At 40.1% G+C, this 25,361-nt stretch overlaps 1 protein-coding gene across 6 annotated transcripts in view; it reads right to left on the bottom strand.

The window, feature by feature from the left end:
* LOC144822412 (multidrug and toxin extrusion protein 1-like) overlaps nt 1-25,361 on the bottom strand; it is an 887,289-nt gene that overhangs the window by 571,557 nt on the left and 290,371 nt on the right. For 4 of the 6 annotated variants that reach the window (XM_078679893.1, XM_078679892.1, XM_078679891.1 and 1 more), the window contains exons 3-4: nt 3,833-3,934; nt 2,835-2,903 (exon numbers count right to left, since the gene is read on the bottom strand). In XM_078679893.1, coding sequence (XP_078536019.1) covers nt 2,835-2,903; nt 3,833-3,934 — 171 coding nt within the window. Of the gene's footprint in view, nt 1-2,834; nt 2,904-3,832; nt 3,935-21,902; nt 21,985-22,073; nt 22,160-22,250; nt 22,282-25,361 lie in introns of those variants that run through there. The other 2 variants (XM_078679894.1, XM_078679895.1) reach the window with 2 other exon arrangements.

Below are 25,361 nucleotides of genomic sequence, written 5' to 3'. Positions count from 1 at the left end.
TTGGCATTGCAATTTACACCCTGGATCACTACAACATATGCTTTTTACTTGTCCTTTCTTATCCAAATTCTGGACAGGAGTATGGGACATTATTAAGAAGATTGTTAATATTCAAGAAGACGTATTGCATAAAATGTTAATTTGCAAATCTGTAATCTTGTGCCAAGATTTAAGTGATATTGAATGCAAACTTTTAACTTCTTAATTTCAGCTGTGTTAAAAACAATTACCTTTTGTTGGATAGAAGTTTCAAAGTTATCAGTTCATGCTTGGTGGTCCTGGGTTATTTATTATAAGAGGTGCGCAGTTAATTTGCAAATCTGTAATCTTGTGCCAAGATTTAAGTGATATTGAATGCAAACTTTTTAACTTCTTAATTTCAGCTGCGTTAAAATCAATTACCTTTTGTTGGAAAGAAGTTTCAAAGTTATCAGTTCATGCTAGGTGCGCAGTTATCCTTGTCTGGGGTTTGTCAGAATTCTATGTCTTATCATCTATTTTGAACTCCTATTAATACATATTTATCAAATTAATAATATCTTCATTGCTCCTCCCCTTTATTGTTCTATTACTATATATATTGATATTGTATAGTAGCACTTTTTATCAACTATTATACATTCGATATTTTATGTTTCCCTCTCCTTCCTTCCCCTTTTTAAGTTTTCTATGCAAAAAATGTACCTTCCTTTATTGAAAATGAATTAGCAATTATTGTATCTTTGGTATTAGTATTTTACTAGATTGGAAGTCATCCACTGCCTTCCTGAACAATGTCACGCTGCATAGGTAACTATCTTGGTCTTCACAAACAGTGTTGCTGGACCGTGGGACCACCATTTCGGAAAGTGTTTCATATTGTTTAACCCATTCTGGATATGTTTGCTTTGGAACGACCACCAACAATGTCACTAGATATTCAGAGTCCTCTTTTTTTACAATTTCAGCTAAACTCCTGGTTAACAAACTTCCCGCATTTTTTCGTTCCAAATTTTGAAGATTTCCTTTGAGGTTGTTGTAAGCAGACGCTCTTGATTTTAAATCATTGTCAATCTGTGTAATTGCCTTTGCAATTATTTGAGAAATATTTTTCAAGGACTGTTTTATTGGATATTTCGCCATATCCCACTGGAACCGCGTTATATATGTAATCGACATAAAGCCAGGGAAAACAAGTTTGTGGTCCGTGATTTCCAGTACAATGGAGAGGAGATGAAAGCAGACAAAGAAGAGATGACCAGGCTCTCTACTGATAAGAAGAAGCAGTTTGGCCCATTAGTTCGATGGCTAAAAGTGAACCTAAGTGAAGCTTTTATTGCCTGGAATCATGTGAAAGCACTCAGAGTCTTTGTCGAATTCGTTCTAAGATATGGCTTACCAGTAAACTTTCAAGCGATGCTTTTTCAGCCTAACAAGAAGACTATGAAGAAGTTGAGGGAGGTTTTGTATGATTTATACAAGCACCTGGACCGCAGTGCTGCGTCTATTATAGATGCACCCATGGATATCCCAGGCTTGAACCTCAGTCAGCAGGAATACTACCCCTATGTATACTACAAGATTGATTGCAATTTGTTGGACTTCTAGTAACCCATTCCTTGTACGGAACAGCCTGTGACGCTGATGTATCACAGCAGACGCAAAGCTGCTATACAGCACATTTTAACTCTCTAACCACAAGCTTGTATCTCATTCCCTGTACCCTGGTGCATTTGCAATAGTGACCTATTATTTTCTTTTTAGGAAAATATGTATGTATCTTTGCTTTTAATTAATCAAGTGTTTCGATGTACACTGAAAGAAATCAGTCTATTTATAAGCAGAACAATATTTAAAGGTTAGGAATATTTCATGTTAATATAGTGATGTGCATTATTTCCATTTGTTGCCATTGTTTATAAATACCCTGTATACAGAGGAACATTGTGTAAATATTTATACCATTTAATTCACTGTATTTAGTAGATGAAATGTTCAGGTGTTGCCGAATTTTGACATAAAGAATTATGTGCGATATTCAGCGATTGTGGTCCCTGAACATTTTAAACTACAAGCACTGTCAACCAGCAGAGGAAATAAAACCATCATTTGTGGGAAAAAAAGTATTTTACTAGATCTTTTGCAATGTTAGTTTTTTCTGTATGTCTTGCTTATTGTTTATTATGATAAATTTTCAATAAAATATTTAGAACTAAAAAAAAAGCGCAACTAATGCTCAAAGAATGAGTTGTAGGTGCTAAGCGGCTCTCAGTAGTAACACAGAGATTACAAATCATTAAGGAGCTGAAAGGAACCAGGTTTTAAGATCTTTCAAAACCCCCAAATAATCTGATGAGGCTTGCAGTACCAATGAAAGATGGTTCCAAAGTTTTGCTCCCAAAACTGTAGCAGATTGTCCTCTTAGTTAGATGAGGTTTTGAGGGGAGTAAAAGGTAAGAATTGGAAGATCCCAACGACTTAAGGAGGGAAAAGATCTTTAACAGCTTCTGCATGCTGGACAGTCCAGAGTTATGCATGGCTGAATAAATTAGATCTATGACCTTAAATTGAATTCTGTTCTAATTGGGAAGTCTCCGCAGATCTGAACAATCTGGGGCTATTACGAATCATTGTTTTTGGTTCGAAGCCCGGCCTTGCTGAAAAATATTTCGTGCTCTCTCTTCATGCCACTTGCTGTCTGAGATGTGCTGTATTAGTATAAAGGTGAGTTGCAGCTGAGGAAGAAGTTATGACATTGTATGCAGAATATATTGACAACCTGCATAGACAACCTGAGACTTAGGAGAGTGCAGTGAAAGAAGAGGAGGTAATGCATATGGTATTTCATTAATTACCTGTGAAATCAGCGTGTCACAAGCAGAAGAAAATCCTGTTCCCACAGAAACACCAGTCACAGTCACAACCTGCAAATATTCAGTCAACGCAATATGGATTAGGTTTACATTGCAATGCATGTCAGTCACAGTTCGCTCGCTCACACACACAAACTCCTGTTCCAGTGAGTAGAGAAGCATCCTTTGTTCAAACTCACAATCACGTTTACAACACCACATTGTACACATACCTTTCGCATGAGTCCCACGTTACATTTGGATTTGGTTCACTTACTTGACAACTTCCTTCCTAACTTCCGGAAGTACTTACAAATATATAACATCGTATATATATATATCACTCACACTACTAAATACTGCACGCACATTGAAAAATGTACACCCATAAGAAGCCAGAAATGCCTTTAGAGACACCCTCAAAAGACCTCACAGCCAGTAGAGGGTGCACAGTAAAGGGAAGTCCCACAGAACCTCACAAATGTACCCTGTACACCCTTCACTGAAGTCTCACGGGCTGCACATCTGCAGGCCCTATCAAATAAAAGCAAAATACCCCCTTATATTTAGGAAACAACACAATGGGGTGCAGTTCAGAAAAGAGCTGCATCTTTCATTCGGATGGCTAAAGCACTTATAAAGGGATAATGATGATTTTTAATTTACAAATGAACAAAAAAAATGTAAAAATGTTTTTAAGAACTGCTGAGGACAGATACTTTAGGTGCCTTAGGACAAATTACAATATTGTTCTAAATAATGACAATAATACTAATAATAATAAAAATGATGACAGCAGAAGCAGTAATAATAATGACAGAAAATGATTTGTATTTTTTTCATTGCCATAGTCCAGTGTTATAATTGCAGATGGAGAGAGCATTGACGTGAATTAGTATGCGAAATAATCCCAAAATAGCACTGAAATTTAATGGTAATATTCTCAGGAATATTATTATTATTATTGTATTTATTGATAAAACCTTGTACATTATACGTACAGCATTGGCAAGAGCAACGGCATCCAGTTCCACTTTTCCGAGATGACCACAGAATATGCTACTGACGATGCCGATTGAGTATGTCAATAAAATAGAAACGATCTGTCAAGATAGAAAATGAAACACCATGAAGAAAGTTAGAAATAGAAAAAGATAAAATACATATTATTTTAACATTCAACCATTAGGATTAGCTTCCAGACCATTGAAATCGGTTTTATGGTCTCTGGTAACTTTGCCTTAGTTCTGAGGACTCATCATTTTTATAATCCTTCCTTCAATACAGCCCTCCAGTCAAGAATTGTGATCGTTTGAAACAAACAGTTTTTTTTTACACCTGCCTTATATGCCTGGCTACGGTATCAGACTAAGGCCTGCATTATAATATTGTCTTCTATGCCCAGATGAGACTTACTCCTGGAAGTTCAAGGGTATGTGAAGGTCAGTATCAAGTCACACTCAATCTATGGCAGAGGTCGTCAAACTGGTGGGCCTCGAGTGATTCATGAGGGGGGGCCCAGGCTGTGCCCAAAAGAAGCATTATGCTCACAGCAGTGCTTTGTTTTAAGCATGTAAGAACACGAGCAGCTGTAGCTTCTCTGTTATGTGCCATCACTAACAGCTTTTGTCATTTATAACAGACTGGGAGAAGGTGTCGGAAGGGACTCCAAATATTCTTCTACACCCCCACCCCCCATTTCTATTAATCACACTGGGTATTTTTAACCATTAGTAAGGCCTGCCTGACCACAATAGTATGTTTGGCAATCATATATTTGTGTGCATTTTTTAAACACCAAGAGGATTTAACTGGAATGTGTAAATATGTCTCATGTTTAAATAAATTGAGACATATTTAAACATTGCCAATTTAATGGAATTATTGTGAAAAGTTCTGAGGCAGGGGGGCCCGATTAAATAGATTTTTTCACTGGGGGGGGCGCGGCGTTAAAAAGTTTGAAGACCACTGTTCTATGGCCTGGTTACAAAATTAGGCATAGCGGTATCCTCAGGAAACCAGTGAGCCTCTTAAACATTGTGGGGAACAGGATTACATTTGGAGACATTTGCAACAGTTCCAGACACATTTTTTAAGTACCCGAAGTCTTTCAATTGATCACCCAACATCAGTAGTCTTAAACCTTTTTTATGAATATTATATCTTTTCTATTGTGGGTATTTCCTTGCTTGAGTTGCATGTGCTAGGCAATTAATCAAAAATGAATATGTGTGATTATTATGACGCATATTGACTTTATATTATTATGTTCTAAAATGTTATAACCATGCTTAGGTGAATATAGTTGCAGCATTTAATCTAATTGCTGACTGCTGTGTTTTGCATTAGCTTATTATTGATTTCGAAGATTTTCCAGAAGGATGACAACTATGCTTCTTGTCAATTGTAGTTATTCAAAAGAACCCAGTCTTGTCCTGACAAGCACTTCAGACCACTTTCTGTTGATTGTTTACAGTAAGAGTTTTTAACAACAATGGTTATAAAAACTGAGCACAGAGAGTGCAGGCTAGAGAGAAATCTTCACACCAGATGACACTGTAATAGCCGTAAAGAATCATATCTGCGGTTCTCACCGAACGCTATCATGATGGAAGGCAGTGCAGCTGGCCTCGTGAGACGAGAGTAGCAGACTTTGTGATTGCATTGAACAGCAGCTCTATTGTTCAAACAGGTATGTGGTGTATGCCATCTCTGAAACTCAAAATAGGTTTTATTTTCTGCTGGGTTTAAATTAGATTAGCACTTCAATTAGCCAAATTTAGGGTAGGATTGCTATAAATTTATCAAAGTAATCGTGTTGGAGTGGTTCCTTTTATTCACACTTTTAGTAAACGTGACAGCTACCATTTTCTTTGTCTTTATTGTGGTTACAATTCATACTGTGTGTACTAAACAGGATTCTGATTTTAAATAATTATTTAAAATGTATCCCTCATATTCTAGTAATCTTTAGTGTGTAATTCTTTAAATAAAGAGGGTTTATGGCTCCACTAACTAACCTTGTGTGTCTCATTGATTGATCATTAACTGAAAAACATCTCGCTCAAGTATGCCAAAGTAGGTTAGGGGTTTATTGAAGTTTAACTTTTCTCCTGATTGGGGCTGGCTCATTCACTGGGTCCTTGTGGGTCTAAAAAACGAACCCTGTGCTTCTAAAAAAGTCTAGAACAAGTATCACCTCTCTGTCTCATTGCTTTATACACACAAGAGGTAGTATGGACGTACAGCTAAAAATACACACCTATGCACCCATGTCCCTGCTAAATATGCATAGGGGAGCCATATACAGCATACATTAATGCTGTGTATCATTCTAAATGGGTGAAAATAGGTAACCAGACACACCTGGCCACATTCAAATGCACATCAAAAAACAATTGCAAACAGTAGCACTTAAATATATTTAACACTCAAAGCCATACCCTCTTCCTTTTCTGCTGCGCATCGCATTAGAGCCAGAGTGCTGTGTGAACAAGAACTGATGCTGCCCATCCCACTCAAAAGGAAGAGGAACTTTACTGAGACAGAGGCAGAGCTTGCGGTGAAGCTTTGTAGCTGACCACTATGACAACCTAGATGATGTGCCTCCACATATCTTGAGGGTAGTGGTGAAGCAGGGTTTGTGGCAAGACATCACCTATATGGTGAAATTATCTGGGGCGATATCCATTACAAGCTAAAAAATGGTGGGATCAGAGGAAGCATCCTATATCTCGTAGGGAACGTGAATCATGGTTTTGTCTCAACCTGTGGACCAACATATCCTCTCCACCATGTATTCTTAGCTGCATAGCATACAAGCTGTAGAGACCATCATTGTCAGTCCAGTTAGAATAGGCAAATATTCACTGCTGGCAACACATCACACTCCTTGTAAAATGTACAATGGCAACAGCATAGTGCCTGTCACAAGACACAGGGCCTAATTAAACACCCTTAGTAGAAAACATTTACAGTGAACACATGTCGACACAAAGGCAAGAAATGCACAAGTTGATAGTCTTCTCCTTTACTCACCTGAGACCATGAGTGACTGCGCACATGTACTTTTCACATTTCTGTGAGAGCTGACATAATTTATTTTGTCCATGTTAACCATTGTTGTACAGGATGATTATGTCAGATCCTAATCTTATTTTATCAGATCTTACCATTTATAAGGATCTTCGGTCAACTGGACCTTTTTATCTGCTAAAAAGTGTAAAGGGGAGAAAGCCAATATAATCACCTTTATCAATAAGACTTGTCAATTTAGACTCAGGAAAGATCACTCGACTCCAACTTACAATTTAAGGGTTTTATTACAAAGCCAAAAATAATTGAACATACAAGCACCTCATAATGAGGTTGAAAAAGTACATGGGCATTAAAACAAAATTCATTCTACGGACCAATCTAATTCGGTGAAACGTGAAAAAGATAATCAACTCCAAAAAGATTAAACAAGTAACAACTGCTCTAATATCCAAATTAGTCTTCAGTTTACAGAAAAAGGAAAATTAATTGGTTAATTCTGTCCCTACTCTAGCACTAAGGTGACATCCCTACGTAGCATCCTTCAGACACATTTGAGAAATAGGTGTCAGCTTGTGAAGACTTCCTAGGAAGTACATTCACTTTGGAAAGGGTCAGAGACTAACTATGAGGTCGATTAGGATGGCGGACGGAAGGACGACCGCCGGCCTGGAGTAGGCAGAAAATGCCTTTTACCGTCCGCAAGCCACGGATAGTCCATCCGCCATATTAGAATGGGAAACACTGTCAAATTTCTGTACGCCGCGGAAGAACGTGATCCGACGCGTAAATACACCCGACCCCGCGGCGGACGTAACCAATCCAGAGACACCGCCGTACGGAATGACCTCTCGACCGTCCTCAAAATCACAATGGCAGAAACCACACCGCAAATCGCTGCGGAAAAACCACCAGCCCAAACACGGCGGAACCACCACAGCTGAAAGGCAAAACATTGCAGAGAGACCCACCACAGTCTGACTACTGTCATGGACCCAGCCCTACACGCATTCCCGCTACTCTTCGTGCTCAACCACCAGCAAGTCATGGACCGTCGCCGACGACGACACAGGTACGCCAACACACAACACACACACCACGCACGTGTCTAAGCCCCTGCCCACAACAAAACCCCAGGTCTGGACAGGAACACACATACATGCACCACCAGCAAAACCAACTGGGCACAACTGACCCCACTCACCCAGAACACACACGGACCGTGAACAAACAGCCACACCACGGACAACGCTACGTAGTGTAGCAAACGACGAAAACCATGCCCACAATCAACTAGGCAGGCAGGCAGGCAGGAATGGCTAGGCCACACAGCTCACAGGCCCACATACACACACCAACACACAAAGCATACCACACATAAGGAGACATGCTGGCCCACCCTCAGGCCAACCCCACACCTACCCCACTAACAGACAAGGGCCCATACACCACACACCACAAAAAAACAACCCTGCTGCACACACATCAACAAGCAACACACACACGATGAACCCTGACTTGTTGACTGGCAAAGTCAAGACTGAACACCCTACTGGGAAGCCACAAATCATGAGTGTGACACATGCACCATATGAAAAACATCCCCATAACCTGTAGTGCATGGGAAGCCACTGTTGTCCCAGAATAAGCCTCTGAGTGCCTTCCCCACCCTTACACAGTCCACAGCCACATTGTAATGACTGTCACCCCTGCCAAACGAAAAGAAACAGTGCTTGGCAATGGTAATCTGAAAGTGGCATACACAGCATGTACGACAGCAGCATTATATCAATAATGCAAGGAGACAACCAGGAATGACACAGATAAACCACAACATATGAGTAACTAGCTTTATTGCACATCACAGAGGTTGACTTTGTGAGTAGCCAGGAGCATGCACACTGGATAGAACAGACCAGGATACATCTGAGGTAGCACATGAGGGGGGCAAAGAGCATCAGCAGTCCATTGGACAGAGCAGGTACATCTGAGGCAGCACATGAGAGGGGCAAAGAGCATCAACAGTCCATTGGACAGAGCAGGTACATCTGAGGCAGCACATAAGAGGGGCAAAGAGCATCAACAGTCCATTGGACAGAGCAGGTACATCTGAGGCAGCACATGAGAGGGGCAAAGTGCATCAATAGTCCATTGGACAGAGCAGGTACATCTGAGGCAGCACATGAGAGGGGCAAAGTGCATCAATAGTCCATTGGACAGAGCAGGTACATCTGAGGCAGCACATGAGAGGGCACAATGCAGCATCATAACAGCAACAGGGCAGTGTTCACAACAGAGCAGGATACATCTGAGGCAGCACATGAGAGGGCACAATGCAGCATCATAACAGCAACAGGGCAGTGTACACAACAGAGCAGGATACATCTGAAGCAGGACATGAGGGGGCACAATGCAGCATCATAACAGCAACAGGGCCGTGTACACAACAGAGCAGGATACATCTGAGGCAGCACATGTGAGGGCACAATGCAGCATCATAGCAGCAACAGGGCAGTGTCCACAGCAGAGCAGGATACATTTGAGGCAGCACATGAGAGGGGCAAAGAGCATCAACAGTCCATTGGACAGAGCAGGTACATCTGAGGCAGCACATGAGAGGGGCAAAGTGAATCAACAGTCCAATGGACAGAGCAGGTACATCTGAGGCAGCACAAGGACGTGTGTCATACGGACACTCCCATGGAGAATAATATTGCAAGGGTGGTTACAATGGACAGTACAGACATCAAGTACAATGATATTTGAGTGATGGGAACTGCACCTCTTTTTTTTTTATTTTTTTATTGGGAATATAAGTGCAATTACAATTAATAGAAAACATTATTGATAAAATCCGGAGATAAAAGCAGCAGCTCTTAAAAAGGACACTAAAAATTATGCGACATTAAATATAAGCTCAGATTGTACAATATGACTGAAACAAATTCATAATAATTACATCTTATTGCCAATTCATAAAAATTGATACACAGCGGGTAATCAAATGCTGATATGCTTTAAAAGACAGTATTTAAATTGTATTGTTACAGCTTAGATTTCCTCCAGTCTGTGACTGGGGCCCAGAGTCTTCTTCCAAAGTCCCGAGTTCTTATTCCCTTTAGTTCATACAGTGCAGACTCAATATTATGGATTCCGAGCAACCTGGTGAGCCACATTCGGAAGGAGGGGGCCACACTATCCTTCCAACCGGCTGAAATCAAAAGCCTAAGCACGGCCACAGATATAAAGATCAAAGCTTCTTCCTCTTTCCCAAGTTTTAGGTTAGAATCCGTGCCCAGGATCATTAGGGTAGGGGATAGGTCGATCCTATGACCTAGCAGCCCCTCCCAGAATTTTTCAATCTCTTTCTTTACCGGGGTTAAGAGATTGCAGTTACAAAACATATGTAGTAGGTCTGCATGACCATTCCCACACCTTGGACAGGAATCGTCCGTCCTGACCCCCCATGCGATTAATTTCGCCGGTGTGTAATACAGATTAAAAACTGTCTTGTAGTGCTGGGCCCTTAAGTTTGTGGCTCTGAAGATCTTCTTATTCAGTAATAGGGCCTTATCAACATCTATATCTGGGTTTCCCAATTTTCTTGCCCAGGCTACCTCAGTCTTATCCACATCATCTTTGATCTTAATTTTGCTGCACCCTCTAGTAAGCACATCCAATATGGGACAGACATCAGGAGGTAACAATTTTGGTCTCTGAGCCTTCATTATACAAATTATTTGTGTATAGACAAACCAGTGATTATCTGGGATTCCATATCTATTTTGTATGATATCAAAACTTACTACTCCCTCTCCATCCATTAATTGCCCCAAGGTTTTAATACCCAGCTCTCCCCATATTTTAAAGATCCTATCTGCTTCTATTGCCGAGAGGAGGCTGGATTTATAAATATGTAAATATGGATTATTTTTTGGGATGTTGCAGTGCTTTCTACAAGCCGTCCAAACTCTCCAGAGACCATCAATAATCTTATATCTTGCCTTCTTGAAGAATTTGCGATTGGTTTCACATAACATTAGCCCCTGTGCCTTTCTGCCTAGCAGTAACTCAAATATGGATGGAGGGCGTTCCATTTCTAAAGTTAGGTCGTTGACATATGTCTCAGACCGGAAAAGCACTGTCATTTGTGTCAGCAGACAAATCCAATGATACATCTTTAAATTTGGGAGAGCCAAACCTCCCCTATCTTTCGGGAGGGACACCAAATTGGTAGATCGTCTTACCTTCCCAAATTGCCAGATAAATTTAATAAAAGTTGACTCCAGATTTGCAATAATTTTCTCCTCCAGAAATACTGGGATGGCTCGAAATAGATACAAAATCTTAGGAAACATTGTCATTTTGACTGCATTAACCCTCCCAATCAAGGACAAATGCAGCCCATCCCACCTTTTCAGCTCAGATTTAATTGATTTGATAAGTGGGGTATAATTTTCCTTCACAATTTTCTCAACCGACGCATTAATTGTCACCCCAAGATAAACTGCTGCTTCTACAAATCTGGGATCAACCTTCACGATCTTTTTTGTGCAAATGATCTGGGTCTTAGATTCATTTAATAGGTATCGAGACCTAGCACCAAATTTTTTCATCAAATCTGACAAGACCTCTATTGCCTGCTGGGTCTCAGAAGAGAACACCGCAATATCGTCCGCATAAGCTAGGACTTTGTTTTCGTACCCATTAAAGATTACTGGTGTTAACCTTGGACATCCTAGTATAGCCTGGATTAGCGGATCAATATATAGGGAGAAAAGTATCGGAGAGCACGGGCATCCCTGACGGGTTCCCCTCTTTATAGGAAACAAGATCGATTTCTCCCCCATAACCGTCATGCTGGCGACTGGATCTTGGTACATCGCCCTTAGTGCCCTAATGCTTTTCTGTCCGAACCCTCTTCCTGCTAAAATATCCCACAGATATCTCCAGACCACACGGTCAAATGCCTTCTCTGCGTCAAGCAGGATCATGGCCATCTCCCCTCCCGTAGCAGCATGGGCATCAAATAGAGCTATATCTCTGCTGGTGTGAACCGTCGTGCCACGTCCGGGGACAAACCCATGCTGCCAAGGGGAAACAAGACCGCCGATGATCCTACCCAACCTCCTAGCCCAGATCTTCGAGTACAGCTTGGTGTCGGAGTTAATCAGCGAGATAGGTCTATATGACCCTGGGTTCTCACTAGGTTTCCCTTTTTTATGGAAAATAATAATATTAGTCTCCTTCCATGAGTCTGGGGTTTGACCTGAGCATACTATCCCATTAAAGAGATCTACGAGAAGAATAATAATTTCGGATTCTATACTCATAGACTTCCAGAGGAATGCCATCGGGTCCTGCGGCCTTCCCCGAGGCCAGCTCGTGTAGAGCAGTTATGACCTCCATTTAGGTAATGTCTTTATCTAGTTCTTCTTGTAAAAGTGTATCTAGAAGCGGTCCTTGATCTTCAACAATATCCTGTTGTTCACTATCTCTATTCTCCTCATCGTAGAGTCTTTGATAGAAGTCTCTGAAAACATGTAAAATATCATTAGTTTCTGTATATTCGTTACCATTTTCCACAATCTTTGAGATTACATTTTTGGACCTCTCTTGTCTCAACCGGAGAGCAAGGGCTCTACCCCCATGTTCACCTGTTTCGTAACGGTTGGCCCTTGTAGCTTGATACTCCCCTAATGCCTTTTGTGTGATCAATTTCTGTAGTTCTGCCTTAGTAGGAGAAAGGGTATTATAACTAATGCTTCCATCTCCACCAGATGCTATAGTCTTAACATGTTCTTCTTCAATATCCGATAGTCTCTCGAAGTAGTTTGGATTCTTCCGCTCTATCTTCTTTTTTCATTTTAGCTGAAAAACTGATGGTCTCACCTCTCAAAGCTGCTTTGAAGGATTCCCAAACTATATTCCGAGAGGCACTAAATCTATAGGCATCGAAAAAAGCTTCAGACCAAAGCTTTAAGTGGGCTACAAATCTAGGATCCGCCAATAGTCTTCTCTCGAAGGTCCAAGAAGATTTTGATCTTTTGAACCCACTCATTTTATACTGGATTACCAAAGGATTGTGGTCAGACAGCACCCTTGGTAGCCTAGTGATGGTGAATCCCTATTGATTTCGGATGAGGAGATAAATATATAATCCAGTTTAGAATGTTTCTGGGCTGGATTCGAAAAATATGTAAAACCAGAATTTTGTGGGTTTTTAGTGCCCCAAACATCAACTAATGCCAATGAGCTCATAAGTGCCTTAATCGCCCTAAACACTCTAGGTTTCCGACCAGCGTATTTTGAATTATCATCCCAATTAGCCGAAATATTTAGATCACCACAGACTATTAGAGGTCCCGACCAGCCAGCTAACTCTATCTCCAAAAAGTCAAAAAACCCCGGGTCATCCCCATTAGAGCCGTAAATTGCACATAGTGTTAGACCCATTTCCAGCTCTAAGATAACCAATCTCCCATGACTATCTGACTTCACTCTTTTGGCCCTGCCCAAAGATTTTCTGACCAATACAGCGACCCCCCTAATCGTTGTGGTTTGAGAGGAGCAGGCAACCAACTCAAAACCATTTAAGAACAGAAGGTGTCTCTTCGCCCAAGGAAGATGCGTCTCCTGGAGACAAAGTACGTCAATCTTATTAAATTTAACAAAGTAAGCCAGTCTTTGTCTCTTCCTCCAGTCGTTTAGACCTCCCACGTTTATTGTACAAATACTATAGTTTGCCATCGTAATTTTTTGGTTTGACTACCCTGTAGGTCCAGTCGCTTAAAGTATTTGGTTATCTGCTTTTCTCGTCCGGACATACCCATCAAAACAGTAGTACATTTTATATTCCCATTTTTTATTTTTAGCCTTCTACACCTACCCCTCCACCAACCCAACCCCTCCCACCCCTCCCCCCTGCAACCCAACCCAACAACCTCTACCCCCCACCCCCCACGCTGTGAGACGCACAGAGCTAGTCTGTGCATGTGCTGGAATGCAAAGTTTACGGCGAGGACAACTAAAGTGTACCATCTTTTAACTTCAAAACCAAAGAAATCCTAAAAAAAAAAAAAAAAGTACATGGAGTTAATTGCACACTACGAACCCTTACCAGTAATCAAGAGATAGATCTAGAGGTACATTAAGTTAACTCTGTTATCACATTAAGCCTTTTATAAGTTGAACAGTTTAATTGATCTATTTGCCCAAACTATCTAGATACTCTTTAGCTTTCAATTCAGAAGAAAAATACAGTGTTTTCCCATCGTTAATTACTTTTAACTGGGCAGGGTTGATCAAATAGGCTTGAAGTTTCTTATCCTGAAAGGGTTTTATCATCCCTCTAAGGCGCCAGCGTCTTTCCACGGTCACGTGGCAAAAGTCTGGGCGGACAAAAAATGACACCCGTCTACATTTCTCTTGGCATCAGGTCTCGCCTTATCCGCAATTGCCTGTCGAAGGACAAAGTTACCCAGAAAAATCAATACTGCCCTGGGCTTATCGCCCTCATTTGCGTTCCTTCTTAAATTGAAGGGAAAGCGATGAACTCTTTGTAGCTCTTTTGGCCAATCCCAACTAGATAGCTCTGGAAAGGCTTGTTGAAATAATTTGATCATGTACCCTCTTATGTCATTTCCTTCGGCTCCCTCCGGAACACCCAAAACTCTCAGATTATTTCTTCTAAGCCTGTTTTCCATCTCCTCCAGTTTCCACTGGATATCCGACACCTGAGAGCATTGAGCATCCACCTTGGAAACAGCCCCCGCAACCTCAGTTTCAGCCGCCACCACACGCTCTTCAAGATTAGTCACTCTATCCCCCGTAGTAGCAATAGCTTTAGAGAGTTTCCGCACCACTCCCTGCATCTTCCTCATCGCCGCCTGCGATTTCCGGCTATCCTGACGCGTCTCCTCTCTGTGTGCTAATATTTCTTGATGAATGGTTTCTAACAGGGACAGCTGTGTCTGTTCCATTAAGGGGCTTCCTATTAGGGGCTGGGCAGAGGAGTGATCCCAAATTAACTCTCTTTGTTCTTGTTCTTGCTCTTGCCCTCGAGCAGTCTTTTTAACTTTCATAGCAGTTGCTGGCAAGTCATTCTCAAGGTCGGTATCTGTCTCCTCGCATGAGCTATGCTCTTCATCCTCTTCACACCACTCTCCCCCGCCTTCAGAGACTGAGAAGAAAGCCTCACTAGGCTCACTCTCCTTGTCACCAGTACCCCCCGCCATTGCCCCACCAACCTTATCTTCAAATCCAGACTCTTGGGGTTCTGACAAGATTTCTAGCATGCCAGGGATTTCTTCTATTCCGGCAGGTTTAGCCCCCGCTTCGCACAAGTTCGCCGCGTTTTCTGTGCTGCTAGACAGTGTCTCTTTTAAACAGCCTACTTCCTTGTGCGCTCCTTCCCCCAATACTTGTGTAGGGAGGGGTGTGGCAGAGTTCTCTGATGTATTATGTTCGCCCACAGGTGTACTTTCATCAAGGTCCCTCTGCCCCTTCCCCTTACCGGCCTTTACTAATAATTCCAAAAAAGTAGCTGTAGCCTAACGGGTTTTGAGGGCACCCTGCTGTCTCTTTCTTTGCTGTTCTGTTATTTCCGCCTCCTCTTCGTCTTTCGGTGCTTTTTTCCTTGCATTACCGATTTTGGAATTGGAGTTCTGTTTGGGCGCCATTACGCTTCCGTGCTGCCTCTGCTGATTGTAATCTGTCCAGCTGCAACCACAATCGGGACAGCAGGATTCTTGCTTTCTCCCCCGCCTCTGCCTGCACCGGGTTGAGCTTCGCGGCTGTTTCCAATGCCGCTGACTCTGCCCACCTCTCGGCTCGAAGCAGCTGGGGATGACAGCCTCCAGCGCCCGCAATACAGCCCACAGACGCCGTCTCGAGGACCCGATCCGAGCGAGGGTCTGCCACATATCTCTCCGCTTCTCTCCTCCTCAGTTTGCTTCCCTTCGCAATGCCAGGTACTAGTGGGTTACTGGTGGGCTACTCGTTAGTGTAAGTCGAGGATTCCATTCTGGCTGGCATCCTCGCCGTAAGCTCTCTGCACCGGCCATTCAGGCGCCGCCATCTTGCCCCCTCTGTTGCCAGGCACCGCTCCCAGTTGTCATTCCTTTCACGGGGAACTGCACCTCACAGCACAGAATCAGGTGGAGTGTGGGACCCTGTAGCTTCGGACACACTGGCAGGACCTGATACAGGAGTGTGAGAAACAGCCACAGTTCTAATGACTGATACATGAGCGATAGACCCAGACACACTGGCAGGACCTGATACAGGAGTGTGAGAAACAGCCACAGCTCTAGTGACTGACACATGAGTGATAGACCCAGACACACTGGCAGGACCTGATAAAGGAGTGTGAGAAACAGCCACAGCTCTAGTGACTGACACATGAGCGATAGACCCAGACACACTGGCAGGACCTGATAGCCACACTAGCTTGTGACTCCTGAGGCAGAAGCCGGGAGCCTTTGGTTTTTAAATATTTTGTGTTCCCACCTTATTTGCTTTTTAATTCGCTTGCACACTCTTGACACTACACGTGTTGTTGTAACCTACCTCACTCAGTCGACTAGGACTGAGCAGAGACGCTGGGAACACTCTGGACCGCCGCCGTAAACCGCCGCCATCTTAGAGGTAGCAGAGCGGGCAGCGTTCTAGTTGTCTGACACAGGGAGGCTTAAAATGGTTCCCTCAGAGAGAACGCACAGCGGGCGCGCCAAAGGCAAGCCCATCAGCGCTTGCCGCGCCTGTACGTCGCCTCTCGCCAAGACCCCTGGGCGGAAGCAGCCTGGACTGCTTTGCTATGGTAGGGAGGAACTCTTGGTACTGAATTTAGGGACTAGTGTATGTGGTGAACCTCTGTTTTACGTGGGGGCTACTCAGCAGAAATGTTCAGCGTGCAGCTTTGGCATTTCTGACCCTGGCCCCTCCCGGCAAGCAGTGGATAGGCAATCACAGGCCCAGCTAAAAATACTTCAACTGAATTTGAGGCCACGAGTTAAACATTACATGGAAGTTTATGACCTTGTCTTAGAGGAAAGTCCTGACTTATATTTTCTATATGCAAGACTTGGCTGAGGGATGACATGACAGCAGAACCTAATCTCGCTCTCCCCTCGGGTTACTCCATTTGCACTATAAATAGGGACTCCAGGGGGGAGGCATTGCTGTAATCTTTAAATCCCACTATTCCTGCCCGCTCTTTAAGGAAGACATTGAGGGTTTCGAATGCGCTCGCTTTAGGGTGTCTATAAGCCTGCACTTTTGGTCTACCGCCCTCCAGGGCCGGCTATTAAATTTATTGATGCTTTCTTGGAGAATGTTAGTACGCTTGTGGTGGGATCTGCCAATTTTAGTATTTTTGGAGATCTTAATCTCCATTTTGATCTTACACAGGATAGGGCCATCTGTAGTCTACTAGCGGACCTGGATGCGCTACAGCTGGTCCAAGTAGTGTCAGGCCCGGATCACTGACATAATATCGACGACACAAATATCGAGATACACAAATATCGAGTCAAAAATATCGATTGACAAAATATCGACTCCCTATCTTCAAACAGGTAAGTACCAAAATATCGACTCCAAAATATCGACTTACAAAAATATAGACTGTCAAAATATCGATTTTTTTAAATGTCTTAAAATTAAGTTAAAACTATTATAGTAATAAATATATTTAATATAAACTTAGAAATAATTAATAAAAAAATGTAATTTTAATAAATAATTTATATAATTAAAAAAATTATATCACCAAAAATTACACACATATATATATATATATATATATATATATATATATATATATATATATATATATAAACATATTATTAAATAAACATATATAACATTTTAGAAAATGTTTAAAATTTATTGTTACAACTATAGTGAGTTCAACATTAGCAAAAGTGTTGGATAGCGTAGAGGTAAAATTTACTACTCCCACTCCAGTGGGTGCAACAGTAGGGAAAGCGCTGGATAGCGTAGAGGTTAAAATTACTATTCCCACTCCAGGGATGTATGACGTTACAACGCATACTTTTACAACGCCTACCATTACAACAAAACTTTTACAACGCAAAAACTTTTACAACGCATACATTTACAACGCAAGATTTTACAACGCATATACCTTTACAACGCATACCATTACAACGTAAGTATTGGTAAGTATATAATAATTTTTTGAATATAAATTAATAAAAAATATTATAATATAATTTAATATAATTTAATTTTATTAAATAAATTTAATTTAAATGTAATTTTACTTTATTTTTACAAAGTACCCCTGTACCCCAAAAACCCAAAACTGACCCTGAACCCTAAAAATACCCCTTTACCCAAAAACTGAAAACTGACCCTGAACCCTAAAAATACCCCTTTACCCGAAAACTGACCCTGAACCCTAAAAATACCCCTTTACCCCAAAAACTGAAAACTGACCCTGAACCCTAAAAATACCCCTTTACCCAAAAACTGAAAACTGACCCTGAACCCTAAAAATACCCTTTTACCCCAAAAACTGAAAACTGACCCTGAACCCTAAAAATACCCCTTCACCCCAAAAACTGAAAACTGACCCTGAACCCTAAAAATACCCCTTTACCCCAAAAACTGAAAACTGACCCTGAACCCTAAAAATACCCCTTTACCCAAAAACTGAAAACTGACCCTGAACCCTAAAAATACCCCTTTACCCCAAAAACTGAAAACTGACCCTGAACCCTAAAAATACCCCTTTACCCAAAAACTGAAAACTGACCCTGAACCCTAAAAATACCCCTTTACCCAAAAACTGAAAACTGACCCTGAACCCTAAAAATACCCCTTTACCCGAAAACTGACCCTGAACCCTAAAAATACCCCTTTACATAAAAACTGAAAACTGACCCTGATCCCTAAAAATACCCCTTTACCCCAAAAACTGAAAACTGACCCTGAACCCTAAAAATACCCCTTTACCCAAAAACTGAAAACTGACCCTGAACCCTAAAAATACCCCTTTACCCAAAAACTGAAAACTGACCCTGAACCCTAAAAATACCCCTTTACCCAAAAACTGAAAACTGACCCTGAACCCTAAAAATACCCCTTTACCCAAAATCCCAAACATATAACCTTTTAAAAAGAATTATATACTTACTAATACTTACATTGTAATAGTATGCGTTGTACCGGTATCTGCGTTTTAAAAACATGCTTTGTAAATGTATGCGTTGTAAAAGTTTTTGCAATTTAAAAGTTTTGTTGTAATGGTAGTGCATAGTAAAAGTAGCGTTGTAAACGTTGCATACCCACTCCAGTGGGTGCAACAGTAGGGAAAGTGTTGGATAGCGTAGGGGTTAAAATTACTATTCCAACTTCAGAGAGTGCAATAGTAGGGAAAGTAAATACTTCACAAATAGATATAAATAACATAAATAGTAATACCAATTACAAATAATTAAAATATTAAAAAAGTGTATAAAAATATTAAATATTTATTTATAAATACAAAATAAAATTATTTAATTATAAAAATTGCCTACTCATACTAATTAATTACCTATTAACAATAAATTAATTTACAATTTAAAAATTAATAAATTAATTTCAATTACCAATTATATTTTAATTAATTACCAATTAATAATTAATTAACAATGAATTCTAAATAAATATCAATAAATAAATTAACATATTTAATAAATTATAATTAAATTACTTCCCACCCTATTCCCCTATAAACCCACAACCCACTACAGAAAATAAATTACTAAAATTAAAATATTTATCAATTAATCAATTATAATTAATTACCAATTATATTTTAATTAATTACCAATTAATAATTAATTAACAATTAATTCTAAATAATTATCAATAAATAAATTAACATATTTAATTAATTATAATTAAATTACTTCCCACCCTATTCCCCTATAAACCCACAACCCGCTACAGAAAATAAATTACTAAAATTAAAATATTTATCAATTAATCAATTTTAATTAATTACCAATTATATTTTAATTAATTACCAATTAATAATTAATTAACAATTAATTCTAAATAAATATCAATAAATAAATTAACATATTTAATTAATTATAATTAAATTACTTCCCACCCTATTCCCCTATAAACCCACAACCCGCTACAGAAAATAAATTACTAAAATTAAAATATTTATCAATTAATCAATTATAATTAATTACCAATTATATTTTAATTAATTACCAATTAATAATTATTTAACAATTAATTCTAAATATATATCAATAAATAAATTAACATATTTAATTAATTAGAATTAAATTACTTCCCACCCTATTCCCCTATAAACCCACAACCCGCTACAGACTTATATTACACAAAAAATAAAAATTATTATTAACTTACCTTAAATTCGATATTTTTGTTGTCTATATTATGTCTAGTCGATATTATGTCCATTCTATATTTTTGATTCGATATTATGTCCATTCTATTCGATATTAATTTTCTCTAGTCGATATTTTTGTTGTCTATATTATGTCTAGTCGATATTATGTCCATTCTATATTTTTTACTCGATATTCTGTCCAGTCGAAATAAAAGACTCGATATTATGACTGTACACCGTCAGGCCCCACGCATGTAGCTGGTCATCTATTAGACCCTATTTTTTCCAACATACAATCCATGAACATTGAACTGCCTAAGCCCATGGGCTGGACCGATCATTCCTTGGTAGAGATGTCGGTATCGGTCACAGAGCCTTTTAATTTAGACACAGGCAAACCGGTCTTTAGACGTCCATGGCATAAGCTGAGGCTAGAAGACTCTCATGCCTTCCTCACTGCCAACCCCCTGCGAGACCGGTCGGATCCCGAGGTGGACTATAACTTGTTTTGCGACTGGATTAGAAAGGGTTTAGATATTTTCATTCCTGCTAGATGGGTTAAGGGTCGCACTTCTAACATCAATCCCAGGTACAATGACTCATTGATGGTTCTTAGAAAAGCATGCAAAAAAGCTGAACGAGACTGGAGAAGGGATTATGAATATGAGAAAAAACTAAGCTATCTTGCTCAAATTAAGCTCTATCATAGATCTATTTGTACTGCTCGTGCGACTTTCTATGCAAATGAAATAAGGTCTAGTCCCAACGCAGCAAAATGTATTTTTAAGATCTTTAATGATCTCAGGACTAAGAAAGCGACTATGCCTGTCATAGTGTCTGCTTATATAGGAAGTGGGGTTGTGTCCTTCACTGTGGCTGGGTAGGACAACGTCTTCAACATTAGGAAATAAGGAACCCGGTCACTGTTTAGTTCTGCCTCTTTTTTTCATCTTGTGCAGAATATCACCCTAAGGTAATTAATCCTTGGGTGATGTATATACTTTTTTTTGAGTAATACAAGTTACATCACTTTTTTTTAAGATTTCTGAAAACAGTCTGAGGTTTTTTCGCTGCCATACAAAAAACATTCATTTTTACATTTACTATTATAAACACTTTTTACAATACACAATTGAGATACAATTATCAGTTAGACAATATATTTACCACAAAACATTTTTACAAAACTTCAAATTTGTACCCTACCAACTACTTCTACTCCCAGACCTACGTTATCCTAATTCTATCTAGTCTAGGACTGGTCACGCAAAGGCAGAAAGCTTTATATGCATTTTTTTCATCTATTGCATTTAAGAGGTTTTCTAGGGCCTTTTGCGGAAAGAGCATTCGTATTTACGACCAATGTGCCAAAGCCGACGCGTTTCCAAGCCTGTATCTCATTTATCGGGCTTTTCTTCAGGGGTTTTAGTTGGGTACCTGTGTGAAAATAGGGGGACATATTTTAATGTGGGACCTTCAATTATAACATCACTGAAAGGGAGTTGTTTGCACTTATTTTTTTACCTTCCTGTGTTGTATGTGCAAATATGGTATTTCGTTGTTTTGACTCTTGGCTGGCGTTTTGCTTTATGCTGTAAGGGAGAAGACAGAAAATGTGTCTATTTTCAGTTTAGGCCCACAATGTAATTTACCTTGATTTCAGTTTCAATCCTGTTGCTACATGTCCTCTGTTTAGGGAATTCTACGACTCTGCATGAAGTGGCTCTCAGGGTTCTGCAATATTAAAACAGTGCGGTTTTCAATTGTTTGAACTGATTATTTGTTCAAGGCTGAACAGGTTATTTTGAAAGGCTATAACTTACTTGGCATTTGCAGTATGTGAACAGCGCGCCAAACTATCATTTTGGGGAGGGCGTCGCCTTTTCTTTTTTCTGTTTTGCTGCATCCACTGTGGAATTAAAGTTCGTCAAGTTAACGACTTGTTTGTTTAAACAACCGGGATGAATATTTTTCTTTCTCTACTCCGTGTGAGCTTTTACCTGCAATATCCGGGTGTAGCTGCTTGTGTCAGCCGGTTTTCTTCCCGAATGAGTGTTTGTTTGTTCAGGTCACATGACCTATTTAAAAGCACTCACGTCATGTGATTAGGTGGTTGTGGGACATGTAGTCTTCAGTTTCATTGCGCAAATTACCCCTTTTGGGATGAAAGTGGTTACCACGCATTTCTGGCAAGTGGTCATGTTACATAGGACCTGTTTTTAAATTTTAACATTCACCATATTCGTTCAGTCCCGCACTCACGCAGTCATATTTCATGATTAGATAAGTTTCTCTTTTTAGCAGTAAAGTTTCCACATTGCCTCCACGTGGAGGAGCCTTTATTCCTGAAAGTACGGACCATCTTAGGTCTCTTTCTGTGTGGCCCAGGTCAATAAAGTGCTGGACCATTGGTGCGTTCAACACTTTTTGTTTTATTCTAGACCGTTGTTGGGCCATTCTCTGTGTGATCTGTTGGTTCGTTTTCCCAATGTACAATTTGTCGCATGTTCAAATTATTACATATACAATATTTTTGCTTTTACAGTTTGTAAATTCGTTGTGGGTCCATTTGATGGCGTTATGTTCAAACGTTGTACCCTCAATGGTACTGGCACAAGATACACAGGTACCACATTTGTGGTGGCCTTTTAGCGGGTCTAGATTCCATAGGGTACGTAAATCACTTTTGACTTTAGATGTACCTAGATCAGCCCTAATTATTTGTTGTCCTATATTCTTGTTTTTTTTTAGTGAGAACATGGGTTTGGCAAAACGAATTTCAAGATTGGACAATAAATGCCAATTTTTCAGGACAATTGATTTAAATTTGTTGGTAAGTGGACCATAAGTTGAGACGCAGACCAATTGTTCAAGTGGTTTTTTGTCTCTTTTTGTTAGTAGGACCTCTCTAGGAGTGAACCATGCACGCTTAGTTGCATGTTTTAACATTTTTTGGGGGTACCCTCTTTTTCTTAGCTGTTCACACAGCGTTTCTGCATGTATTAGATAGTCTTCTTTCCTAGAGCAATTGCGTCTGATTCGCAGCAACTGGCTGTATGGCAGATTGTCTTTTAGGCTCTGTGGGTGGAAACTCCAATAATGGAGGATGGTGTTTTTATCTGTTTTTTTGCGATGTAAAGTAGTTGCCAATTCGTTGTTCTGGGGGAAGACTTCAACATCAAGGAATGTCAGACGTGTATTGCTGTGAGTCATACTGAATTTTATGTCTGGGTGCCTGTTATTCAACCACTCGTGGAATTAAGTCAGTTGTGTTTCCGTGCCTCTCCACTGGCACCAGACGTCATCGATATAGCGATACCATTTTGCAATGTGATCGCTATATGGATTATTCTGATAGATGAATCGCTCCTCATACAGAGCCATGAAGAGGAGCGCCATCTCCGGGGCATAAGGACACCCCATGGCGGTCCCCTTCACCTGCATGTAGAAGGTATCCATGAATCTGAAAAAGTTCCGTTTTAGTGCTAAGCTGGCCAGCTCGATTATGAATTTAGTGGGAACTCTTTGTGGATTTGGCCTTGTGTCTAAGAAGAACTCGATGGCTTCTAATCCCTCTTCCGGGGGGATATGTGTGTATAACGAGTTGAGGTCAAATGTCACCAACAACTCATTATGCTCATCAAATGGTAAATTTTCGATTTTGTTGATGAAGTCTGCCGTATCTTTAATATAGGACTTGACCTCACTCATGAATGGCTTTAAAAATACGTCTACATACTTTGCAATTTTCAATTGCCAATTGTCCCACAACCACCTAATCACATGACGTGAGTGCTTAAATAGGTCATGTGACCTGAACAAACAAACACTCATTCGGGAAGAAAACCGGCTGACACAAGCAGCTACACACGGATATTGCAGGTAAAAGCTCACACGGAGTAGAGAAAGACAAATATTCATCCCGGTTGTTTAAACAAACAAGTCGTTAAACTTGACGAACTTTAATTCCACAGTGGATGCGGCAAAACAGAAAAAAGAAAAGGCGACGCCCTCCCCAAAATGATAGTTTGGCGCGCTGTTCACATACTGCAAATGCCAAGTAAGTTATAGCCTTTCAAAATAACCTGTTCAGCCTTGAACAAATAATCAGTGCAAACAATTGAAAACCGCACTGTTTTAATGTTGCAGAACCCTGAGAGCCACTTCATGCAGAGTCGTAGAATTCCCTACACAGAGGACATGTAGCAACAGGATTGAAACTGAAATCAATATAAGTTACATTGTGGGCAATTCCTTGTGTAAAACAAAATCTTGCGACACAATGTCCCCTTAACAGAAAATAGACACATTTTCTGTCTTCTCCCTTACAGCATAAAGCAAAACACCAGCCAAGAGTCAAAACAACGAAATACCATATTTGCATATACAACACAGGAAGGTAAAAAAATAAGTGCAAACAACTCCCTTTCAGTGATGGTTTAATTGAAGGTCCCACATTAAAATATGTCCCCCTATTTTCACACAGGTACCCAACTAAAAGCCCTGAAGAAAAGCCCGATAAATGAGATACGGGCTTGGAAACGCGTCGGCTTTGGCACATTGGTCGTAAATACGAATGCTCTTTCCGCAAAAGGCCCTAGAAAAACCTCTTAAATGCAATAGATGAAAAAAATGCATATCAAGCTTTCTGCCTTTGCGTGACCAGTCCTAGACTAGATAGAATTAGGATAACGTAGGTCTGGGAGTAGAAGTAGTTGATAGGGTACAAATTTGAAGTTTTGTAAAAATGTTCTGTGGTAAATGTATTGTCTAACTGATAATTGTATCTCAATTGTGTATTGTAAAAAGTGTTTATAATAGTAAATGTAAAAATGTATGTTTTTGTATGGCAGCGAAAAAACCTCAGACTGTTTTCAGAAATCTTAAAAAAAAGTGATGTAACTTGTATTACTCAAAAAAAAGTATATACATCACCCAAGGATTAATTACCTTAGAGTGATATTCTGCACAAGATAAAAAAAGAGGCAGAACTAAACAGTGACCGGGTTCCTTATTTCCTAATGTTATAGTGTCTGAGCAGCAGTGTGATGAGCTTGCGACTTTCTTTGTGGAAAAAGTACGAACCATCTATCAATCCTTTCCACAGGTCC

The sequence above is a fragment of the Lissotriton helveticus genome, chromosome 3_1 (assembly GCF_964261635.1).
Source record: "Lissotriton helveticus chromosome 3_1, aLisHel1.1, whole genome shotgun sequence".
NCBI classification, from domain to species: Eukaryota; Metazoa; Chordata; class Amphibia; order Caudata; family Salamandridae; genus Lissotriton; species Lissotriton helveticus.
The sequence above is the reverse complement of the archived record's forward strand: the minus strand, read 5'-3'. Positions and strand labels throughout refer to the sequence as shown.